Source organism: Pituophis catenifer, unplaced genomic scaffold, assembly GCF_029215685.1.
Source record: "Pituophis catenifer annectens isolate HBS135680 unplaced genomic scaffold, rPitCat1.0.hap2 SCAF_1, whole genome shotgun sequence".
Classification (NCBI taxonomy): Eukaryota; Metazoa; Chordata; class Lepidosauria; order Squamata; family Colubridae; genus Pituophis; species Pituophis catenifer.
This window is the reverse complement of record NW_027256881.1, coordinates 145,126,548-145,144,099: the sequence shown is the minus strand read 5'-3', so window position 1 is coordinate 145,144,099 and position 17,552 is coordinate 145,126,548. Positions and strand designations below refer to the sequence as shown.

General features: G+C 37.9%; 1 protein-coding gene across 2 annotated transcripts in view; it reads left to right on the top strand.

Annotated features, from left to right (window-relative positions):
- COG6 (component of oligomeric golgi complex 6) overlaps positions 1–17,552 on the top strand; it is a 39,709-nt gene that overhangs the window by 8,266 nt on the left and 13,891 nt on the right. For both annotated transcript variants that reach the window (XM_070956038.1, XM_070956046.1), the window contains 4 exons: positions 717–828; positions 2,694–2,776; positions 2,968–3,038; positions 4,197–4,290. In XM_070956038.1, coding sequence (XP_070812139.1) covers positions 717–828; positions 2,694–2,776; positions 2,968–3,038; positions 4,197–4,290 — 360 coding nt within the window. The remainder of the gene's footprint in view (positions 1–716; positions 829–2,693; positions 2,777–2,967; positions 3,039–4,196; positions 4,291–17,552) is intronic.

Genomic DNA, 17,552 nt, shown 5'->3' with positions numbered 1-17,552 from the left:
GCAAAAATGGAGCTCAGATCCTGATGAATTGAATTTCTGCACCCCTTGGGAGAAATTCCCTTCTGTGCACAAAGGAGAGATGACTTCCTTCTGCAGACTGCAGAAATCAAGCTTCTGATGAGTTCCATTTCTGCACCCCACTGAAGGAGTTCTTTCCATGCACAATTAAAGGCAGCATGATAGATAGAGGCTGCATAAGTAAGCAGTGCAGTGTGTCTTGGGGTCGGGTGGGGGAGGCCTGGTGAGGCCTGGTGCAGGCCACATTCAAGCATCTCTCCCTCAGAAGCTAAAAATCAGAAGTTGGGCCTCCCCTCTTCCCCCCACCCCCGGCTCAGGCACTGCATGCTCCTTATTTGGGATTCTGCTTAACAACCTGAGATCACTTAACAACTATAAATGGTACTGTTAGATTTGCATTCATTGAGTGAAGCAGCTACATGGACAGTTAAGTGAGATTGACACAGACTACCTGTGTCAATCTCACTTAACAACCACTTCACTCAACAACCAAGATTCAGTTTTGATTGCAAGTCAAAGACTACCTGTAACCTCCTACTTCCCCTTATGTCCATCTCCTTTTCTTTTCCTGTTCCTGTTCCTGTTCTGAAGATGAAAGTACACCCTCTAAGACTTTTCTGTTTGAATGGCTGCCACATCCTAAGTTTATGCGAAACAAATTATAATGGTCATGAACTGAATTAATTTTTTTATTGCAGCCAAAGGTTAGAATTAAAAGCACAAATAGCAGATGCTTTCACAGCAGAATTCCAACTTTCTCCAGAGGAGATTAACGTCCTTCGATGCACCAGAGATGGGCCAGTTACTGAAGTAAGCATCCTAAAATACATACAGTAACCTCCTTTAATTCAATTTAATTCAATTCATAATTCAATTTATGTTAAATAAAAAGACTTCATTTTATGATCACCAGTTTCTCTTTGGATCTTATGAATAATTGTGCTACTTGCAAGAAAACTTTCCAAAGCAGACATATAAGAACTCTATCCTTTGCAAAGATTCTGGCTGGAAGAGCCTATGTAAAAGAATCTTCTGTAATCCAGAGATGGGAATAGTAGAATTGATTATAATCATTTGTGAGGAGAAGGGCCATGACTGAAATTCGCAATGTCCACTGTGGAAGTGGTGAAAATACCTTGATACTACATAATACTGTTTAGCTGTATCCTTGGAAATAATTGTTTGGATTGTAATTGCCTACTGTACTCAACTGGGTGATATTGTCTCTTCTCTTTCCTGTTGTTAGTCCGTTGTACCTAATAAAATAATCAGCTTCAAACAGAGGCTGTTACTGAAACAAAGGGAAACTATTCTCCCTAGCAAACAGCAATAAAATGCTATGGTATGCTTAACCTTTAGCCACAATAGCAAATAATACGGCACAAAGGAAGTATGCTGTACAGCAATCCTTATTTCAAACTACAAAACTCTGGCTCAATGTAGCCTATTTGGAATACAACACTGAACAGGTCTGGAATGGGCGAAGTCAATTTGCTTTGGTTTCTAAATTGTATGTTTTTGAGTGACAGTTCTGAGTTCACAGTCATTCAGTATATAATTGTCAGGGAAATGAAGATTTAAAGCTGACCAGCCCCTTTAAGACTGAGGGTGAGTCAGCAGGGTTATTGCCCTTTAAGAAGCTGTCTATATAAAGGAGGCCATTAGAGGGCGTCTCTCTCTGGTGTATCATTTTCCTTGCCGTGTTCTATCTGCATTGTAGTTCTCGGTGTAGAGTAGAATGATTGCTTGCCTGGTATGTGCCTACCAAAATAGTAGTCATGCTGTAAACACTCTGACAATAATGAGATGGTGTCTTCCTTATAGTCTCTTGCATTTGAAGAACCTGTTTCCAAAGGGAGCAAAACCAATGAAGACCTAATGGCACTTGCCACTTATGAGCAGATTACACACAGATACAAAATTTGAATAGACAATTATAATGAAATATGGGACTCTCTTATACAGAATATATTTTTTTTAAAAAGTACATATAAATGTATTAGAAACATTTACATACATGAATATTTGCATTAGACAAGTATATATAGAATTGTAACATATTGACATGCCAATGTAACAATTTTTTCTTTGTAATATTTTTTACTTTTTTTGTTAAAGCACTTTTTAGTGTTCTTTATTTTCTTCTCTTAGACCAGGGGTGGGTAATTGTGGCTCTTTTACAACCTGTGGACTTCAACTCCCAGAATTCCTGAGACAGCTTAGGAATTCTGGGAGTTGAAGTCCACAGGTTGTAAAAGAGCCACAATTGCCCACCCCTGTCTTAGACAATGTATATATTGCCATTACTATTTTTTTAAAAAGGGAACAAAACCGATATATTTTTTATCACCATCAAAAGTAATAACATAAAACACAGTTCAGATCCTCTCTGTATGACGCTGTCTCTCTCTATGTTATAAATGTACAAAATGTTTCAAGTTTAAACCCATCTAAATTTGTAATACCCTGTTTTGAGTTTTAAACGCTATACTGCAAGCATGAAACATCAGTCCCCAAATTTCAAGCCAGCAGGGGTTGAATTCTGAATATTATAGTTCCAATACAAGTACCAAGCGTGCTGCAGTATGATTATCTGAATGTACTATAGCTATGTAAACCAAGTTAGTTTGAGTAAAATATCATAGCTTTTAATTTTGAACTTTTTTTTATTAAAGAATTTTTTTAAAGTATTGAGACGAATAAAGCAAATTCACAATGATGTCAAGATTCTTCTGCGCACCAGTCAACAAAGATCAGGGTGAGTTCACATTGTATAAAGCAACTGGAACTATCAACTAAGTAAAATCTCATAAATTGAGTTTTTAACATATTGAGATATATATTGGAAAATAAAAACATGAAGACAAGTGTAAAGCCATATGGGTTTAGATGTTTTTGCTTCTTGATATTCACTTTTTGGTAAAGACTTCAAACATGTTAAATCTGCAGCCTGGAGATTATGGAACAGATGGCACTCCTCCAGGAGACTTCTTATGAACAGCTGTATCGTTGGGCCCAAGGTATTGTAGTTATTTTAATTTTTTTTCATTAAAATATTCTTTCTTGTAGATGGAGTTAGGTGGCTTTTAGCAGTCTATATGGCATGAGTAAATGTAGCTACTGCTCTATGCTCAATTACAGCAATCTGAATAGTACATTTTCTTCAAAATGTATAAGATTGCATGTTAAGGCAGTTTCTGGCAAATCAGTTCACACTTGCTGGTGCCATCGTAACAGTATTATAATGCAAAATCTATTTAGGAATCTCAAAAGCTACTTTTCTGTACCTAATAATCTACCTAAGTTTCAGAGTTAATCAAAATTTAGAAGCATATATTGTGTAATTTAAAGAAGATAGCAATAGCATTTAGACATACACCCCTTCATAATGCTTTACAGCACTCTCTGAGCAGTCTACAATGTCAACATATTGTCCTTAAAAATCTGGGTACTCGTTTTACTGACCTCAGAAGGATATCTTGAGGCAGTCAGGGTCGAACTCCAGACTGTGGGCAGCATTAGCTTGCAATACTGCATTCTAACCACTGCGCCACTGGGGCTTCTTTAAAGAAGATAATATTTTGATACACAGGGATGATTTCCTTGTTTTTAAACAACAGTAGAATTTAAAGCTGCTTTATTAGTCAGGTAGTTCTTATATCTCTGCTTCGTCAGTCATGTAGTTCTCCCATCCTGAAATTGATGGGTTTTATATTGATGGTTTGTTACTATTGCTTTTCAGCTTGAAGACAATTTGCACATACTTTTCCCCTCTGTCTAGACATGAACAACCACTGCCATTGTCTTTCCCTAAAAAGTCTGGTTTTGTTGCCTGTTTGTAGACAGAAAATGTCTGCATCCCCGCCTTGCTTGTTTTATATAGCCATAGTGTTTTCCACAGCTACTTTGTGGCTGTCGTTGTGTTTCCCATAATAAGTACCTACATGAAGGGTGGACAACTACTCCTAAATATACAGAGGGCTTCTGCCAGAGTGGCAAAGTACAGTTGTATCTAACTAGACTTCACCAGGGCAGCTGAATTTAGACCGTGGCTTCTAAGAAAGGGCACTATAAAAATGTAATCTTTTCTCTAGGATTCAGTTTTATCAATGAAATGAGGAGAGAAATGTTGTCGAATCCTTACTAATACTGACATCAGACTGCTGGCTTGTTTACAGGTGAATGCAGGGCTTTAACACAAGAAACCTGTGATGTTTCTCCAGTTCTAGCTCAGGCAATGGAAGCTTTGCAAGACAGGCCTGTTCTGTATAAGTAAGTTTCTGCTTTAGTTAAGCACCGAGCATGAATATGTGGAGAAAATTAATATGATTAGGGTGGGATGTATGTGTTTGTGATAAAGTTTGTCTCAATTCTAAGTGACCATTTAGACAGAATTTCTCCAGAATAAGAAACAAGGGCTACCATTGAGAATATGTATGAATTTGCCATAGAGCACTGGTAAAATGATTTGAAAGTGATTCAGGCAAATCACCAAAGTCAGTGGGGAAGCAAGCCCCAAGTTGCAAACCCCAGACTGGCAGGTAGGGTAGTGGCTGCTGCCAGATAGGGAAGGGAATGACAGGGTGTGAGTAGTGAAGATCAAGAATGATGTTTGAGGTTACGCAGGTCGGGAATGTACATGAGGGTGTTGGGCTGTGCAAGACGTTTGGTCAGGGCAGGTGCACAAGGCTGCAAAGGGGTGCCTAAGAGGCATGAATTTTGGGGCGGGGGGTACAGGTTGGGAAGAATGCATGGGTATGCAAGAGGGTATGTAAGGGGTATGAGGGAGGTACAGTGAGAATTGGGGAGGGCTTATTCCAGTCACTTGCAACTTTCTCTGCCCCATTGACTTTCTTGAGAGAAGCTATCCGGAAAGGTTGCAAGAGGAGCTCACGGGATTGCAGGATGCTGCAACCAACTGCAACAGTGAACCTGTTGCCAAATGGCCAAATTGCAATCACATGGCTGTGGACATGCTGAGACAGCGAGAAATGCGTGGACTGGTTGTAACCATTGTTTGTTCAGTTCCCTTGTAATTTTGAACAATCGCTAAATAAATGAACGGTCATGGGTCGAAAACTACCTGTTAAAGTTGAGGAAAGACTCAAGTTTGTGGGTATGTTGTAAAACATTTTTTTTATTAATTATAAAAACACACAAAATACACATACACATACAAGTACAAATAAAACAATACACAACATTAATAACATTAATGACATCTAACCGTAATGTCAGATTCCTAACGACATCGATAACCTATATTCCTCAATATATATTCCTTCCTCTCGGCTTATATAACAATATTATTTTATTGATATTTAGTTATTCGTTGTTAAATCTCATTTGGTACAGAATTTTATTTTACTCTTTTAGAATCCTCTTTTTTGTTTGGTTTCTTTATCTCCAACCATTGATACCACCTTTGCCAAACCAGATAGTAGTCAGATTCTTCCTTTCCTTGGATTTCCTTGGTGAGTCTGTCCATCTCAGCACATTCCATAACTTTGGATATTATTCTGTCTTGTGTTGGGACTTCTTCCAGTTTCCAATTTTGTGCATAAGTGATCCTTGACGCAATCAGAATATGTGTGATTAAATATGTTATTTCTTTTTCATAATTACGTGTAAATATGCCTAATAGATATGTTTCCAGTTTTAATGGTACTTTTTGACTTGTTATTTCTTCCAATTGGGTTTTAATATTGTTCCAGAATTGTTTTGCTTTGGGACACGACCACCACATGTGGTAGTATGTCCCTTTTTGTGCTTTGCATTTCCAGCAGAGTGAGGATGTATTGGGGAACATTTTTGAGATCTGTGCTGGTGGAAGGTGCCATCTATAAAATATCTTGTAGGTATTTTCTTTGTACAATACTGATAGTGTTAGTTTACTGTTAATTTTCCATAATTTTTCCCATTTATTTAATTCTATAGGGCAGTGATGGCTAATCTTTTTGCCATCGCGTGCCTGGAGAGGGGGGGGCGGGGGAGGGTTGCACGTGCACGTGCCCACGCGCATGCACACGCAACCCCACCCACCCCCGCTCCTGGCAAATGATGGCCTCGTAGGCCCGTTTTTCTTTCTTACCTGGTTCCAGATTCTCTCTATGCATTTGGGAAGGGAGAAAACAGCCTTTCCCACTCCCTTGGAGGCCCTACGGAGGCTGAAAGGGCCCATTTCCCAACTCTCGGTAGGACAGGAAGTAACATTTTTTGCTGTCCCCAGCCTCCAGAACCTCTCTAGGAGTCTCTAGGAGCCTCTCTAGGAGTCTCTGGAGGCTGGGGACAGGAAAAAACATCACTTCCTGTCCCACTGGGAGTCGGGAAATGGGCCCTTTCAGCCTCCGTAGGGCCTCCAAGGGAGTGGGAAAGGCTATTTTCGCCTTTCCCAGATGCATAGGAAGGATCTGGAGCCAGGTAAGAAAGAAAAACGGGCCTTCCCCACCCCCCCAGGCCCTCCAGAGGCAGGAAACAGCCTGTTTCCCTACTTCTGGTGGGCCCAGAAGGCCCGAAAATCAGCTGGCTGGTGCGCGCATGTGCCCCAGAGCTGAACTGGCGTGCCCACTAATATGGCTCCGTGTGCCACCTGTGGCACGTGTGCCATAGGTTCGCCATCACGGCTATAGGGTATCCGAAATTCGTCGCCCACGTGATCATGTTTTCTTTAACTGTTTCCTCTTCTAATTTATATGTCAATAGGAAGTTATAGATTTTTGTTATTGATTTCTCATTGGGGCCCAATAAGATTTTATCTAACTGATTTAGTTCTTTTTGGATTCCGAATTTTTCTATATCTGTTTTATATCTAGATTTTAATTGTAAATATGGCCACCAATCGATTTCCACACCTTGAGTTCTTAATTCTTCTATTGTTTTTAATTTTCCTTCTTCATTTAGGAGATCCTGGTATGTTTTCATTTTATTTGTGTCCATTGTATTTGTACAGATTTGTGCTTCCATTGTAGAGATCCACCGTGGGATCTTATAATGGTTCTTTCTAATTTCATTCCAGGTTTTAAGCAGGGTGTCTCTCACAATATGTCTACGGAATTGTTCTTGTTTTGTGAGTTTGTCTTCCCATAAGTATGCATGCCACCCCTTTGTCAAGTTGAAACCTTCCAATGTTAGTGTTCATCTGTTTTTGAGTTCAATCTTTTATCCATGTTAATGCTGACGCTTTATAATAAATCTGCCAATCGGGGAGTCCCATTCTTCCTCTCTCATTTATCCTGTAAGTGTTTTAATTTGATTCTTGCCTTTTTTTTCTGCCAGATATATTTTAGTATCATCCTGTCCAAATCTTTGAAGTATATTCTGCCCGGCTTTACTGGTATCACCCTAAATAGGTACAGCACTCTTGGCAAGATATTCATTTTGATAGTGGCGATTTTGCCTAGGAAAGATAACCGGAGTTTTGTCCAAATTTCCAAATCTTTTTCTACTTGTTTAGCCAGTTTAGTATAGTTGTCTTCCTTCAGTGTTGATATTCTGTTGGTGAGCCACACCCCTAGGTATTTAGCTTTTTTTGCTTTTTGTATCCCTAGCATATTTTCCAAATCTTTTTCTTGATGTTTGGTGAGATTCTTTATTAAGATTTTGTTTTTTTGTTTGTTGATTTTCAGGCCCGCTACTTCTCCATATTGCTGTATTTTGGTCAGTAATTTTAGTCCTGATTGTAATGGTTTTTCTAGGATGAGTACTATGTCATCCGCGAAGGCTTGCAGTTTATACTCCTGATTTTTTATTTTTAATCCCGTTATTTCTGTATCTTCTCTGATTTCTTCCAGTAGTACTTCCAATGTTAATATAAACAATATGGGGGATGGGGGCATCCTTGTCTCACCCCTCTCTTTATGTCAAATTGTCCTGTTGTCTCTCCATTAATTATTATTTTTGCAGTTTGGGTACTGTATATCTTTTTGATCATCTTTACAAATCTTTCTCCGAATTTCATCTTTTCTAATTGTGCTATTAGGAATGTCCAGTTGAGGTTGTCAAACGCTTTTTGTGCGTCCAGGAAAATTAAAGCTAACTGTTTGTCCGGTCTTTGTTCATAGAATTCAAGAGTGTCAATAATTGTTCTTGTGTTGTTTTGGATTTGTCATCCGGGGATGAAGCCATTTTGATCGGGATGTATATAGTGCTTGATAAAGTTTTTCAGTCTCTGTGTTATAATAGATGTGAATAGTTTGTAATCTACATTGAAGAGGGAGATTGGTCTGTAATTTTTGATTTCAGCGGGATCCGAATCTTGTTTTGGTATTAATGTGATTATTGTCTCATTCCATGATTGCGGGGTTTCAGCTTCCAAAAGTGCGTCATTGAATACTTGTATTAGGATGTCATCTAGTGATTGTTGGAATGTCTTGTAGAACTCCGCTGGTATGCCGTCTGTTCCCGGTGTCTTGTTGGTTTTTTGTTTCTTCCTTGTTTCTGTTAATTCTAATATAGAGATCGGTCTATTCAATAATTCAGTATGATCTTCTTTTAGTTCCTGTATCTTAATTTTATTTAGATATTCTATGGTATCCTCTTCTCGAATTTCTTCTTTTGCGTATAAGTTTTGGAAAAATTCCTTTGCAATTAGTTTTTTGTCCTCATTATTCTGGTATAAACATCCGTCCTTGTCTTTTAATTGCATTATTATCTTCTCTTTTTCTGTTTTCAATTTATAGGCTAACCACCGTCCAGTTTTGTTTGCATGCTCAAATTGATTTTGTTTGGTCATTTTTATTTTCCTTGCTGTCTCTGCAGTTGTAGTCAAATTCAATTTATGTCTTGTAAGGTTTATTTTCTCTTTAATTTCTTGATTGTGCGGCTGTTTCTGTAGTTCTAATTCATATAGTTGTAGTGTTGTCAGTAAATTTTGTTTTATTTGTTGTTTGTCTTTTTTTTTTTGTGCAGTATAGGCAATTTTTAGGCCTCTAATGTATGCCTTAGTTGTGTCCCATAGATTTTGGAGACTGGTGTGTTCTTTTACATTTATTTGGAAAAATATTTTCAGTTCTTTTTGGATCATTTCCACATATTGTTTATCGTTCATAATATCCATCATCCATCTTCTCCGCGTTTGGTGGCCCTTCCATGTTATTTCAATCGGACTGTGGTCTGCCCATATGTTAGTTGCAATTTCTATTTGTTTGATATCTGATCTGAGCTCTGCTGTCATCCAAGCCATGTCAATTCTGGACCACGATTGGTGTGGGTTTGAGTAGAATGTGAATTGTTCTTTATTATAATTGATTTCCCTCCAGGCATCCTGTAGTTGAAATTCTTGTGCCATATTGTAAAATGTCTCCGGGAGTATTTTTTTCCTGGATTTATTTTGTTTGCTACTCCGATAGTCTTTCTGTGTTTACAATTGCATTATAGTCTCCAATGAGACATATATTTGGATAGTTCAGTTCCTTGATTATATTATGTATCTTTTTGTATCTTTTTGAAGTAATCAATTTGCATTCCATTCGGTGCATAAATTGACACTAATAGTATCTTTCTCGTTCCTGTTTCGATTTCAACCATCAACGTCCTGCCCTCCTCATCAGCGAATATTTGCTTTGCTTGTATATGGTTTTGGATATACATTGCTATGCCTTTCTTTTTTTGTTCTCTTAATGCAGTATAGAGTGTTCCTAGTCATTTGTTTTCTAGTAGTCTACGTTGTTGTTGTTTTTTGATATGGACTTCTTGTAATGTTATGATATCTGTCTTCAATTTTTGAAGATTTCTAAATATGTGTGATCTCTTAGATGGAGTATTTAGGCCATTTATGTTACCGTATTTTCCGGCATATAAGATGACTGGGCATATAAGACAACCCCCGACTTTTCCTGTTAAAATATAGAGTTTGGGCAATACTCGCCGCATAAGACTACCCCTCTTCCAACACACACCAAATAAAAATGAAAAAACATCAACTGGCTCATCCACAATGTAAAAGCAGCTGTGCTAGACCCAAAATGGCCCCTGCAACAAGCAGGAACCTCACAGAGCTACAAAAAGCCCAAAAAAACAACTTTCACACTTTACACACATACAACACAACACAACTGGCTCACCCACAATGTAAAAGCAGCTGTGCTAGACCCAAAATGGCCCCTGCAACAAGCAGGAACTCACACAGCCACAAAAAGCCCAAAAAACCAACTTTCACACTTTACACACACAAAATTCCACATACAGCTTTGTGAGATTTTGTGTGTTTGTGTAGTTAGAGTGAAACACTACAGAAACACACTAAATCTCAGAAAGCTGCACAAATATTATTTTATTTTATTTTATTTTTATTTTTATATGAAAGCTAAATTTAAAACTTCCTAAACTTTAAATGGCTAGGTCTAAAAAAAAATAACTAAAAAAAACCCAAATTAACTATTTTTTTTAAAGCTCTCAAAGGGGGAAAAAACTTACCCAATAGAACAGGGGTCTCCAACCTTGGCAACTTTAAGACTTGTAGACTTAACTCCCAGAATTCCTCAGCCAGCTTTGCTTTGCTGGCTGAGGAATTCTGGGACTTGAAGTCCACAACTCCCTGCCTGCTTGATTGCAGGCAGGGAGTTGCTTGCTGATGGAATGGATTCAGGCAAGCGACGCAAGGCAAGCGTTGCGACTAGCAGCTAAGGTAAGCAAGCTGGAGGAGGAAAACTTTTTTCCTTTGACATGGCTCTGGCGATCCAAGCTGAGTTGCCTGATTAGCAGGCAACTCAGCTGGGATCGTCAGACCTTGGATCGCCAGAGCCATGTCAAAGAAAAAAAGTTTTTTTCCTTTTAAATGGTTCTGGCGATCCCAGCTGCGTTGCCTGATTAGCAGGCAACTCAGCTGGGATGGTCAGCGCTTGGCTCGTTAGAGCCATTTAAGGCTCGTCAGAGCCTTTCAGGCTGGTCTGCCTGGTTACAGGAGAACAGAACGACACCTAGCATATAAGATGGCCCCCGACTTTTGAGAAGATTTTCATGTGTTAAAAAGTCGTCTTATACCCCGGAAAATACGGTAATTGATATCAATCTTAGTTCTTTCTCCATTCCAATCTTCTATCTCCTTGCTGTCCTGAGTTTCCTAGTGTTTTTTCCAGTGATTCGTATTTTTTCCCTTGCTCCCTCTCTTTCCATCCTTTCTTTCTCTCCCCTTGTTCTTCCTTCTCGCTGTACTTCTTCCGGTTAGTCCTCCTGGCTTACTGATTCTTGCTGTGTTTCGGATTCTTGTTCCTCTTCTAGTACAAAATTGCTGTCAAAAAACTGTTGTGTCTTCTCTAGAGTGTCGAATCTGTGTTTTTTGTCTTGCCATGAGACAAGAATTCCCTCAGGTGTTAACCACCGGAACATTATTTTATGTTTGTTTAATTCTGTTGTCAGAAAGCTGTAATTTTTCCTCGTTTCTCTTATTCGTCTCGGTATTTTTTTTAATGCAATTATTTCTTTTCCCTTATAGGTGATTGGTTCCTCTCTCATTATTTTATATATTTTCTCTTTCACCGATTTCCTTGCAAATCTAATATGGATCTCTTTAGGTAGCTTGTTCCTTCGGGCGTAATTGATGTATTCTCTGTAGACTTCATCAATTTCCTGGTTGATTTCTTCCTTATTCTTTTGGGTCGCCTCCGCTAAGATTCCCACCATTAAATCTCTCAGATCCTCTTCTCTGCTTTCCACAATATTTTGGAATCTTAGGTAGAATGACGCCTTCTCCATTTCAAAAAATGAAATTGAATCTTCCAGTTCTTTGTTTATTGTTATTTGGTCGCATACTAGGTCCTCCAGCTTTTTCTCTGCTTGGTCCATCTTTGCTTCAATGTTTTGGATCTGTTGTTCATTTTTAGCGATGTTTTGCTGAATTTTCTCCATCTTATCATCCATTTTTTTTAGGTTGTCCTTTATTTCTCCTACATCCAACTTCAGTTCTTCGTGATTTTTCCTGCTTTCTTGGTGGTTGTTGGCGATTGATTCCTGTGTTTTGTTCATTCCCTCTTGTATCATTGCCAATACTGAATGTATATTTTGGATGTTGATTGATTGGGGAGTTTTCTCTTTTCTGCAAGTAGCATTGTGTCTATTGTTTTCTGTTGTGCCGGTGATGCAGTAGACGATGTTTGGTTGGTGATTATTCTTTTACTTGTTTTGGTCGTTGCAGACTTCCGGCGGTGACGTCAGCGTGTTAGGAACCAAGGGGACAGCGCTCCGTTCCCTAAGTTCCAATTTTTGATCTGGAAGCCGCTTTTTTGGCACTATTGACCACGAAGAGGTCAATAGATTAAAGGGGAAATCCCGAGGACTTCAGAGGTGACAGCAATCGCCCCGAAGGTTCAGGGAAAACCCCTTAATTCTGACCGAAAAAAACCCAGCCCTTTTTTTTGGCTGGCCAGAACATTGACTGCTGTCTTAAGAAAGGAAGCGAAGATCGAGTAAAGACATCGGCAAAAACAACAAAGGAATAAGATTTTGAAAGATACAACAAAGTGACAGAAATATAATTAAGAGAGAGACTCCAAACAGATCGACAAAGCTGAGCCATAAAGAAGCAGCGAAGTGAAAGTAAAACGGAGCGAATCTGTGAGACCAACCAGAGGGTGACTAAGCAGAGCTGGCAGGCAACGGAATTAAGGTGGATTTAAAGAAACATCAGAGAGTTGTCGATTGAATATTAAATACATTGTTACGAATCTGACTGGGACTTGGAATCAGGCAAGTGTTGGATTTATTACAAACAGAAGTGGAGCTGAGACAACAGAGAAGAGACAGAGAAGAGACGGTAATTAACTTTGAGAGCGACAAGGAGGAACTTTGAGACTTTGTATCGGCGGCAAAGTGACAATACTCAATATTAATACATTGTTACGAATTTGACTGGGACTTGGAATCAGACAAGGACTAATTGATTTGTGAAAGGAATACGGGGCCAAGTGTTGAATTTATTACAAACGGAAGTGGAGCTGAGACGACAGAGAAGAGACAGAGAAGAGACGGTAATTAACTTTGAGAGCGACAGGGAGGAACTTTGAGACTTTGTATCGGCGGCAAAGTGACAATACTTAATATTAGTGAACGAAAAGTGGAATTATACTAGAATACTCATCTGGAAATAATTAAAAGACATTGAGTGTTTGGAGCTACGTTAGTGTTATCCCCGGGAGGCATACTGAAGGACTCTGACAACAATTAAAGGACAGACTATTCGAATGATGCAAGACTAAGTGAGGATTGCAACGACTACAATTCCGGAAATTAAATACAACATTTGAAACTTAATTTAATTGAACTCTTTCTAATTTATCTTAATTTTCCCTATCTTTAATACTTAATACTTTAATACATAGTATATTGTATAGAATATTATAGTATATATAATAGATGGTCTTGGAACGTTTAAATTTAAGTTTAAAATACATAGTTTAAGCATAAGTAAGAGGAGGTGAAATATAAATTTAGAAAGTAACTCGAGGATAACATAGGCTTTGAATAAGAATAATAACACAACAAATAGGTTATTTGCACTCTCTTCTTTTCTATTTTATTGTTGTTTTTTGTGCTATAATTTAATATTAACTTAAGTGATTGACATATTGAATAGATAAATTGATGAATTGGAAAAAGAGTGATTTCTATTATTCTCATATATTGTTTTGAATAAGAATAGATGTTTTAAATCGGTAAGAGTTAATAGAGATATAACAAGAATTGAATAGAACTTAATAGAATTAATAGAATATTTAAATAGAATATTTAACACAGGAATTGATACATGACTTGCTGAAATATCGTATTTTTTCCCTACTCCCCACCTAAATTTTTATTAATCCCTTATATAACGATAGAGACTGAATTCTAGAAATTTGATCGGATCTGAAAGCTAAATAATAGATATTGGTTCCAGTAATCAATAGAAGAGAAATCTCACTATAAAATAGAGACTGTGAATGAAAATTTGGGAACTAAACTAAACCAGAAAATCAAGATGACAACTTTTGTAAAACATTTTATATTCATAGCAGGGGTGAAATGCTCCTGGTTCAGACCAGTTCGCCTGATCTGGTAGCAATGGCAGCGGGTGGTTTGGAGAACCGGTAGCAAAGATCCCTGCGCGTGCACCCTCCATGCCCAGCTGAACCGCGCGATCATCAGAGGCTGTTTTTTTAAGTTTTAAAAGCATTTTTTCCTACAACCTCTTCGGCCAAAGAAATGCTGAAGAGGTTGTAGAAAAAAAATGCTTTTAAAAGCCTTTGACGATCCCAGCTGAGTTGCCTGATCGTCAGAGGCTTTTAAAAGCATTTTTTCTGCAACCTCTTCGGCTGAAGAGGTTGTAGAAAAAATGCTTTTAAAAGTTAAAAAAGTTGGCCACGCCTACCCAGTCAGATTATCCCCACCACCACCAAGCCACGCCCAAAGAACCGATAGTAACAAATTTTACATTTCACCACTGATTCATAGGCATAACTTCACTAATTGCAGTTACAAACAAACTTAACTCCTCTCCTTTGAAATTACATTGCATAGATCACTTCTTCCCATTTCCAACCCTTTTCTAATGGCAAATCCAAGTCGTTAACTCAGACATTAATCCATTTTCAGCAGAAAGCCCAGAAAAGCTTTCCAGTATTTTATAAAAACCACGTATTACCTTAGCCTGGTCAAACAAATTAATTTTGATTTTTTTTTCTTAAGTAGTATTTTGGCATTATCAATCCTTAATTTCATATTAAGAGGTCATAGGACCTGATTCCTTCTACATCTTCTTCCTCTCATCCTAATGTTTTTTAGACCTCAATAATGCTCTCTTTACAGTCTTCATCAAATCGATCTCTAAGAACCCCTGGTCTCAAACAAGATTAGGCATTTTCTAAATCCTGTAATTTTTTAATTTAATTTAATTTAATTTCCAATTTATATACCGCCCTTCTCCCTGAGGACTCAGGGCGGTGTACAGCCAAGATAAAAACATAGAATACAAATATTAAAACATTTAAAAATATATATAAATTTTGGCCCGAAAGTTAAGAATTACAGACTAATTAAAAGAATTTAAAAATTTCTTCTTAAGCCAACCCGGCTTGCTGAAAAAGATGGGTTTTCAGGGAACGACGGAAGGCACTGAGGTCATGGATTCTTCTTATCTCCGGGGGCAACTGATTCCAGAGGGTGGGAGCCCCCACAGAGAAGGCCCTCCCCCTGGGGGCCACCAGCCTACATTGTTTGGCTGATGGCACCCCGAGGAGGCCCTCTCTGTGGGAGCGCACGGGTCGATGGGAGGTCGTCGGTAGCAGCAGGCGGTCTCGGAGATAGCTAGGCCCTATGCCATGGAGCGCTTTAAAGGTGATAGTCCATTGCCTATATTTCATCTCTTGACTTGATATTTGCATTTGCTTGCCATTATTTCTGCTTTATTTTTCAAAATGTTCACCTTAAATTTAATTTGTTTCACTTCTCCACTCAGTTGTCCTGCAGCTTCTTCAGAATTATTTTTCATCTCTGCTTTCAGATCTCTTTTAAATGATACATTCACGTAAGCAGTTACTGATGCTGTTATTTAGCTGTAACTTTGTTTCCCTGTTCCTCAAAGATCCTTTGGAAAGTCTCAAGTGTAATACCTTGTTCTGTCATCTCTGTAAGTTTCACTATTTTGCTAGTAGGAGCCATTCCAATCGAGAAAGGAGAAATAAAAATAAAGACATTTTTCTTTTTTCTTTTCTCCCTCTTTCTCCATATCAGGCCTGTCCAACTAGCAGCTTGCGGGCTGGATATGGCCCGTGCAGGCCACGCCCACCCCGGCTCTGCAAAGCCAAAAAACATTGCGATATGTCACAATCCGGCCTGCGACATGATCGAGTTTGACACCCCTGCTCCAGATCATTAAACCTTTAGTCCTATTCAACATTCCATAGTTCTTTAGTCATATGGGCTTTAGCAACTTTTATCTTGTGTTTTGCAAAGCTAATCTATTCAAATAGAACTCTTTCCTAGAGAAATACATATTCATTGTTTAATTGTTTCAAAAATACTTTGTTCAATAATTCTAGATTCAACTCTTCACTTTGTTTTAAACTTTCTTAGTTTAAACTCTTGGCAATCTTTTCATTTTTAATTGTTTTTAAATCCTTTAAATTGTTTCTTTGCTTTTATCTTTAATCCAAAATAAAGGAACATTCACTGAGTAGTTTGATTACTCTACTGCTCCAAAGATACTTTAAACTTAAAAAGATCATTGTCTTCCAGATGTGTTTTTAAAAAGTGTGGAGGGTGCAAACGCATGTAGGCTGACCTGTGGCTGTCTATTCCATGGCTCCTGGCAATTAGACCAGGGTGGTGGTGGTGGGTGGTACCTGTGGGCTTCCTTGTGAGGAGCAACCTTTTGGACCACAAGGGGGCAGTCTTCTGGATTTAATGCTGGGCTACTGGTATTTGCCACAACATTGTCTTCCCTGTTCATAGAGGCACATTGATCTGCCTTTTTCCCCCCACTCTGGAAGCTGCAATGAATAAGATTTTTTACATGCCAAAGGTGACATTCCAAAAAAATAGAAGAAAGAAATGTAAAAGTCAAGAATAATTAATTTAATTTGTTTTAAAATTCAATTTAATTAACAATCAAATGCAGTTAATATGATTACTTCCTAATTATTTAATTTGGTTCCTCTTTATATCATTACTTTTAGGGATACTTTTTAGGGGTCTATATAGGTCACAACAAAGGCATTCATAGAAATGGCCCAGAAGTCTAATGATGTGCTCTGCATTATTTATTATTTAGATATTATGAGTGATACAATTGATGTCTTTCTTTTTGACATCTTGTGAGAAGAATATAGATATATTTCAGGTTTACCACAAGATGGCAGTATTGGAATGTCTACCACGACCATGTCAACAGCTGCCTTATCTTGATACAATATGGTACCTTACTAAAATACATACCTCACTGAAAGTGATAGGTAGGTATATTCCTTAGGCGTCTTAGAAATGAAGATGAATTTCCCTCAGATATATTCCTTAACTTTTGTTCCCAGTTGATGTTTCTTCTTATGAAAACCTTCATTTTTAATACTAGAATGTATTCCAGTATTAAAAGTGAAGGTTTTTCAGGATTCCAAAGGGTAGAAAGCGATAATGAGTTTCTCACCAAAACTACAGTCACTTCCCCTTTGATTCTCCTCATCCATTTTGCAAGAACAATAAAGCATCAGGCAATATTCACATGCAGCATACAGTGCAATCATTCAAAAAGATTAAGGGACCTGTGCTATTTTTAAAGACTTAGTATTTTGATGTTGAATCAAAGTATAGACTGGCTTGTTTTTTCCAATAGATACTTTCTGCTGAATTAAAATATAATTACAGTTGGAATTATGGAATTAATATGAAATTAAAAGTGGAATTGTGTTGTTTATTAATATAAACATTAATTTATAAAAGTCTTTTTTTACAGCATACTTTGCTCTTTTAAATGTTTCTTCCGGAATTGTCCTGGCTATTGCTAGAACAAATAATGATTACAGTTTGTTCCAATGAGCTTATTATCCACTGCTTTAAAGCAAGTAAACAAA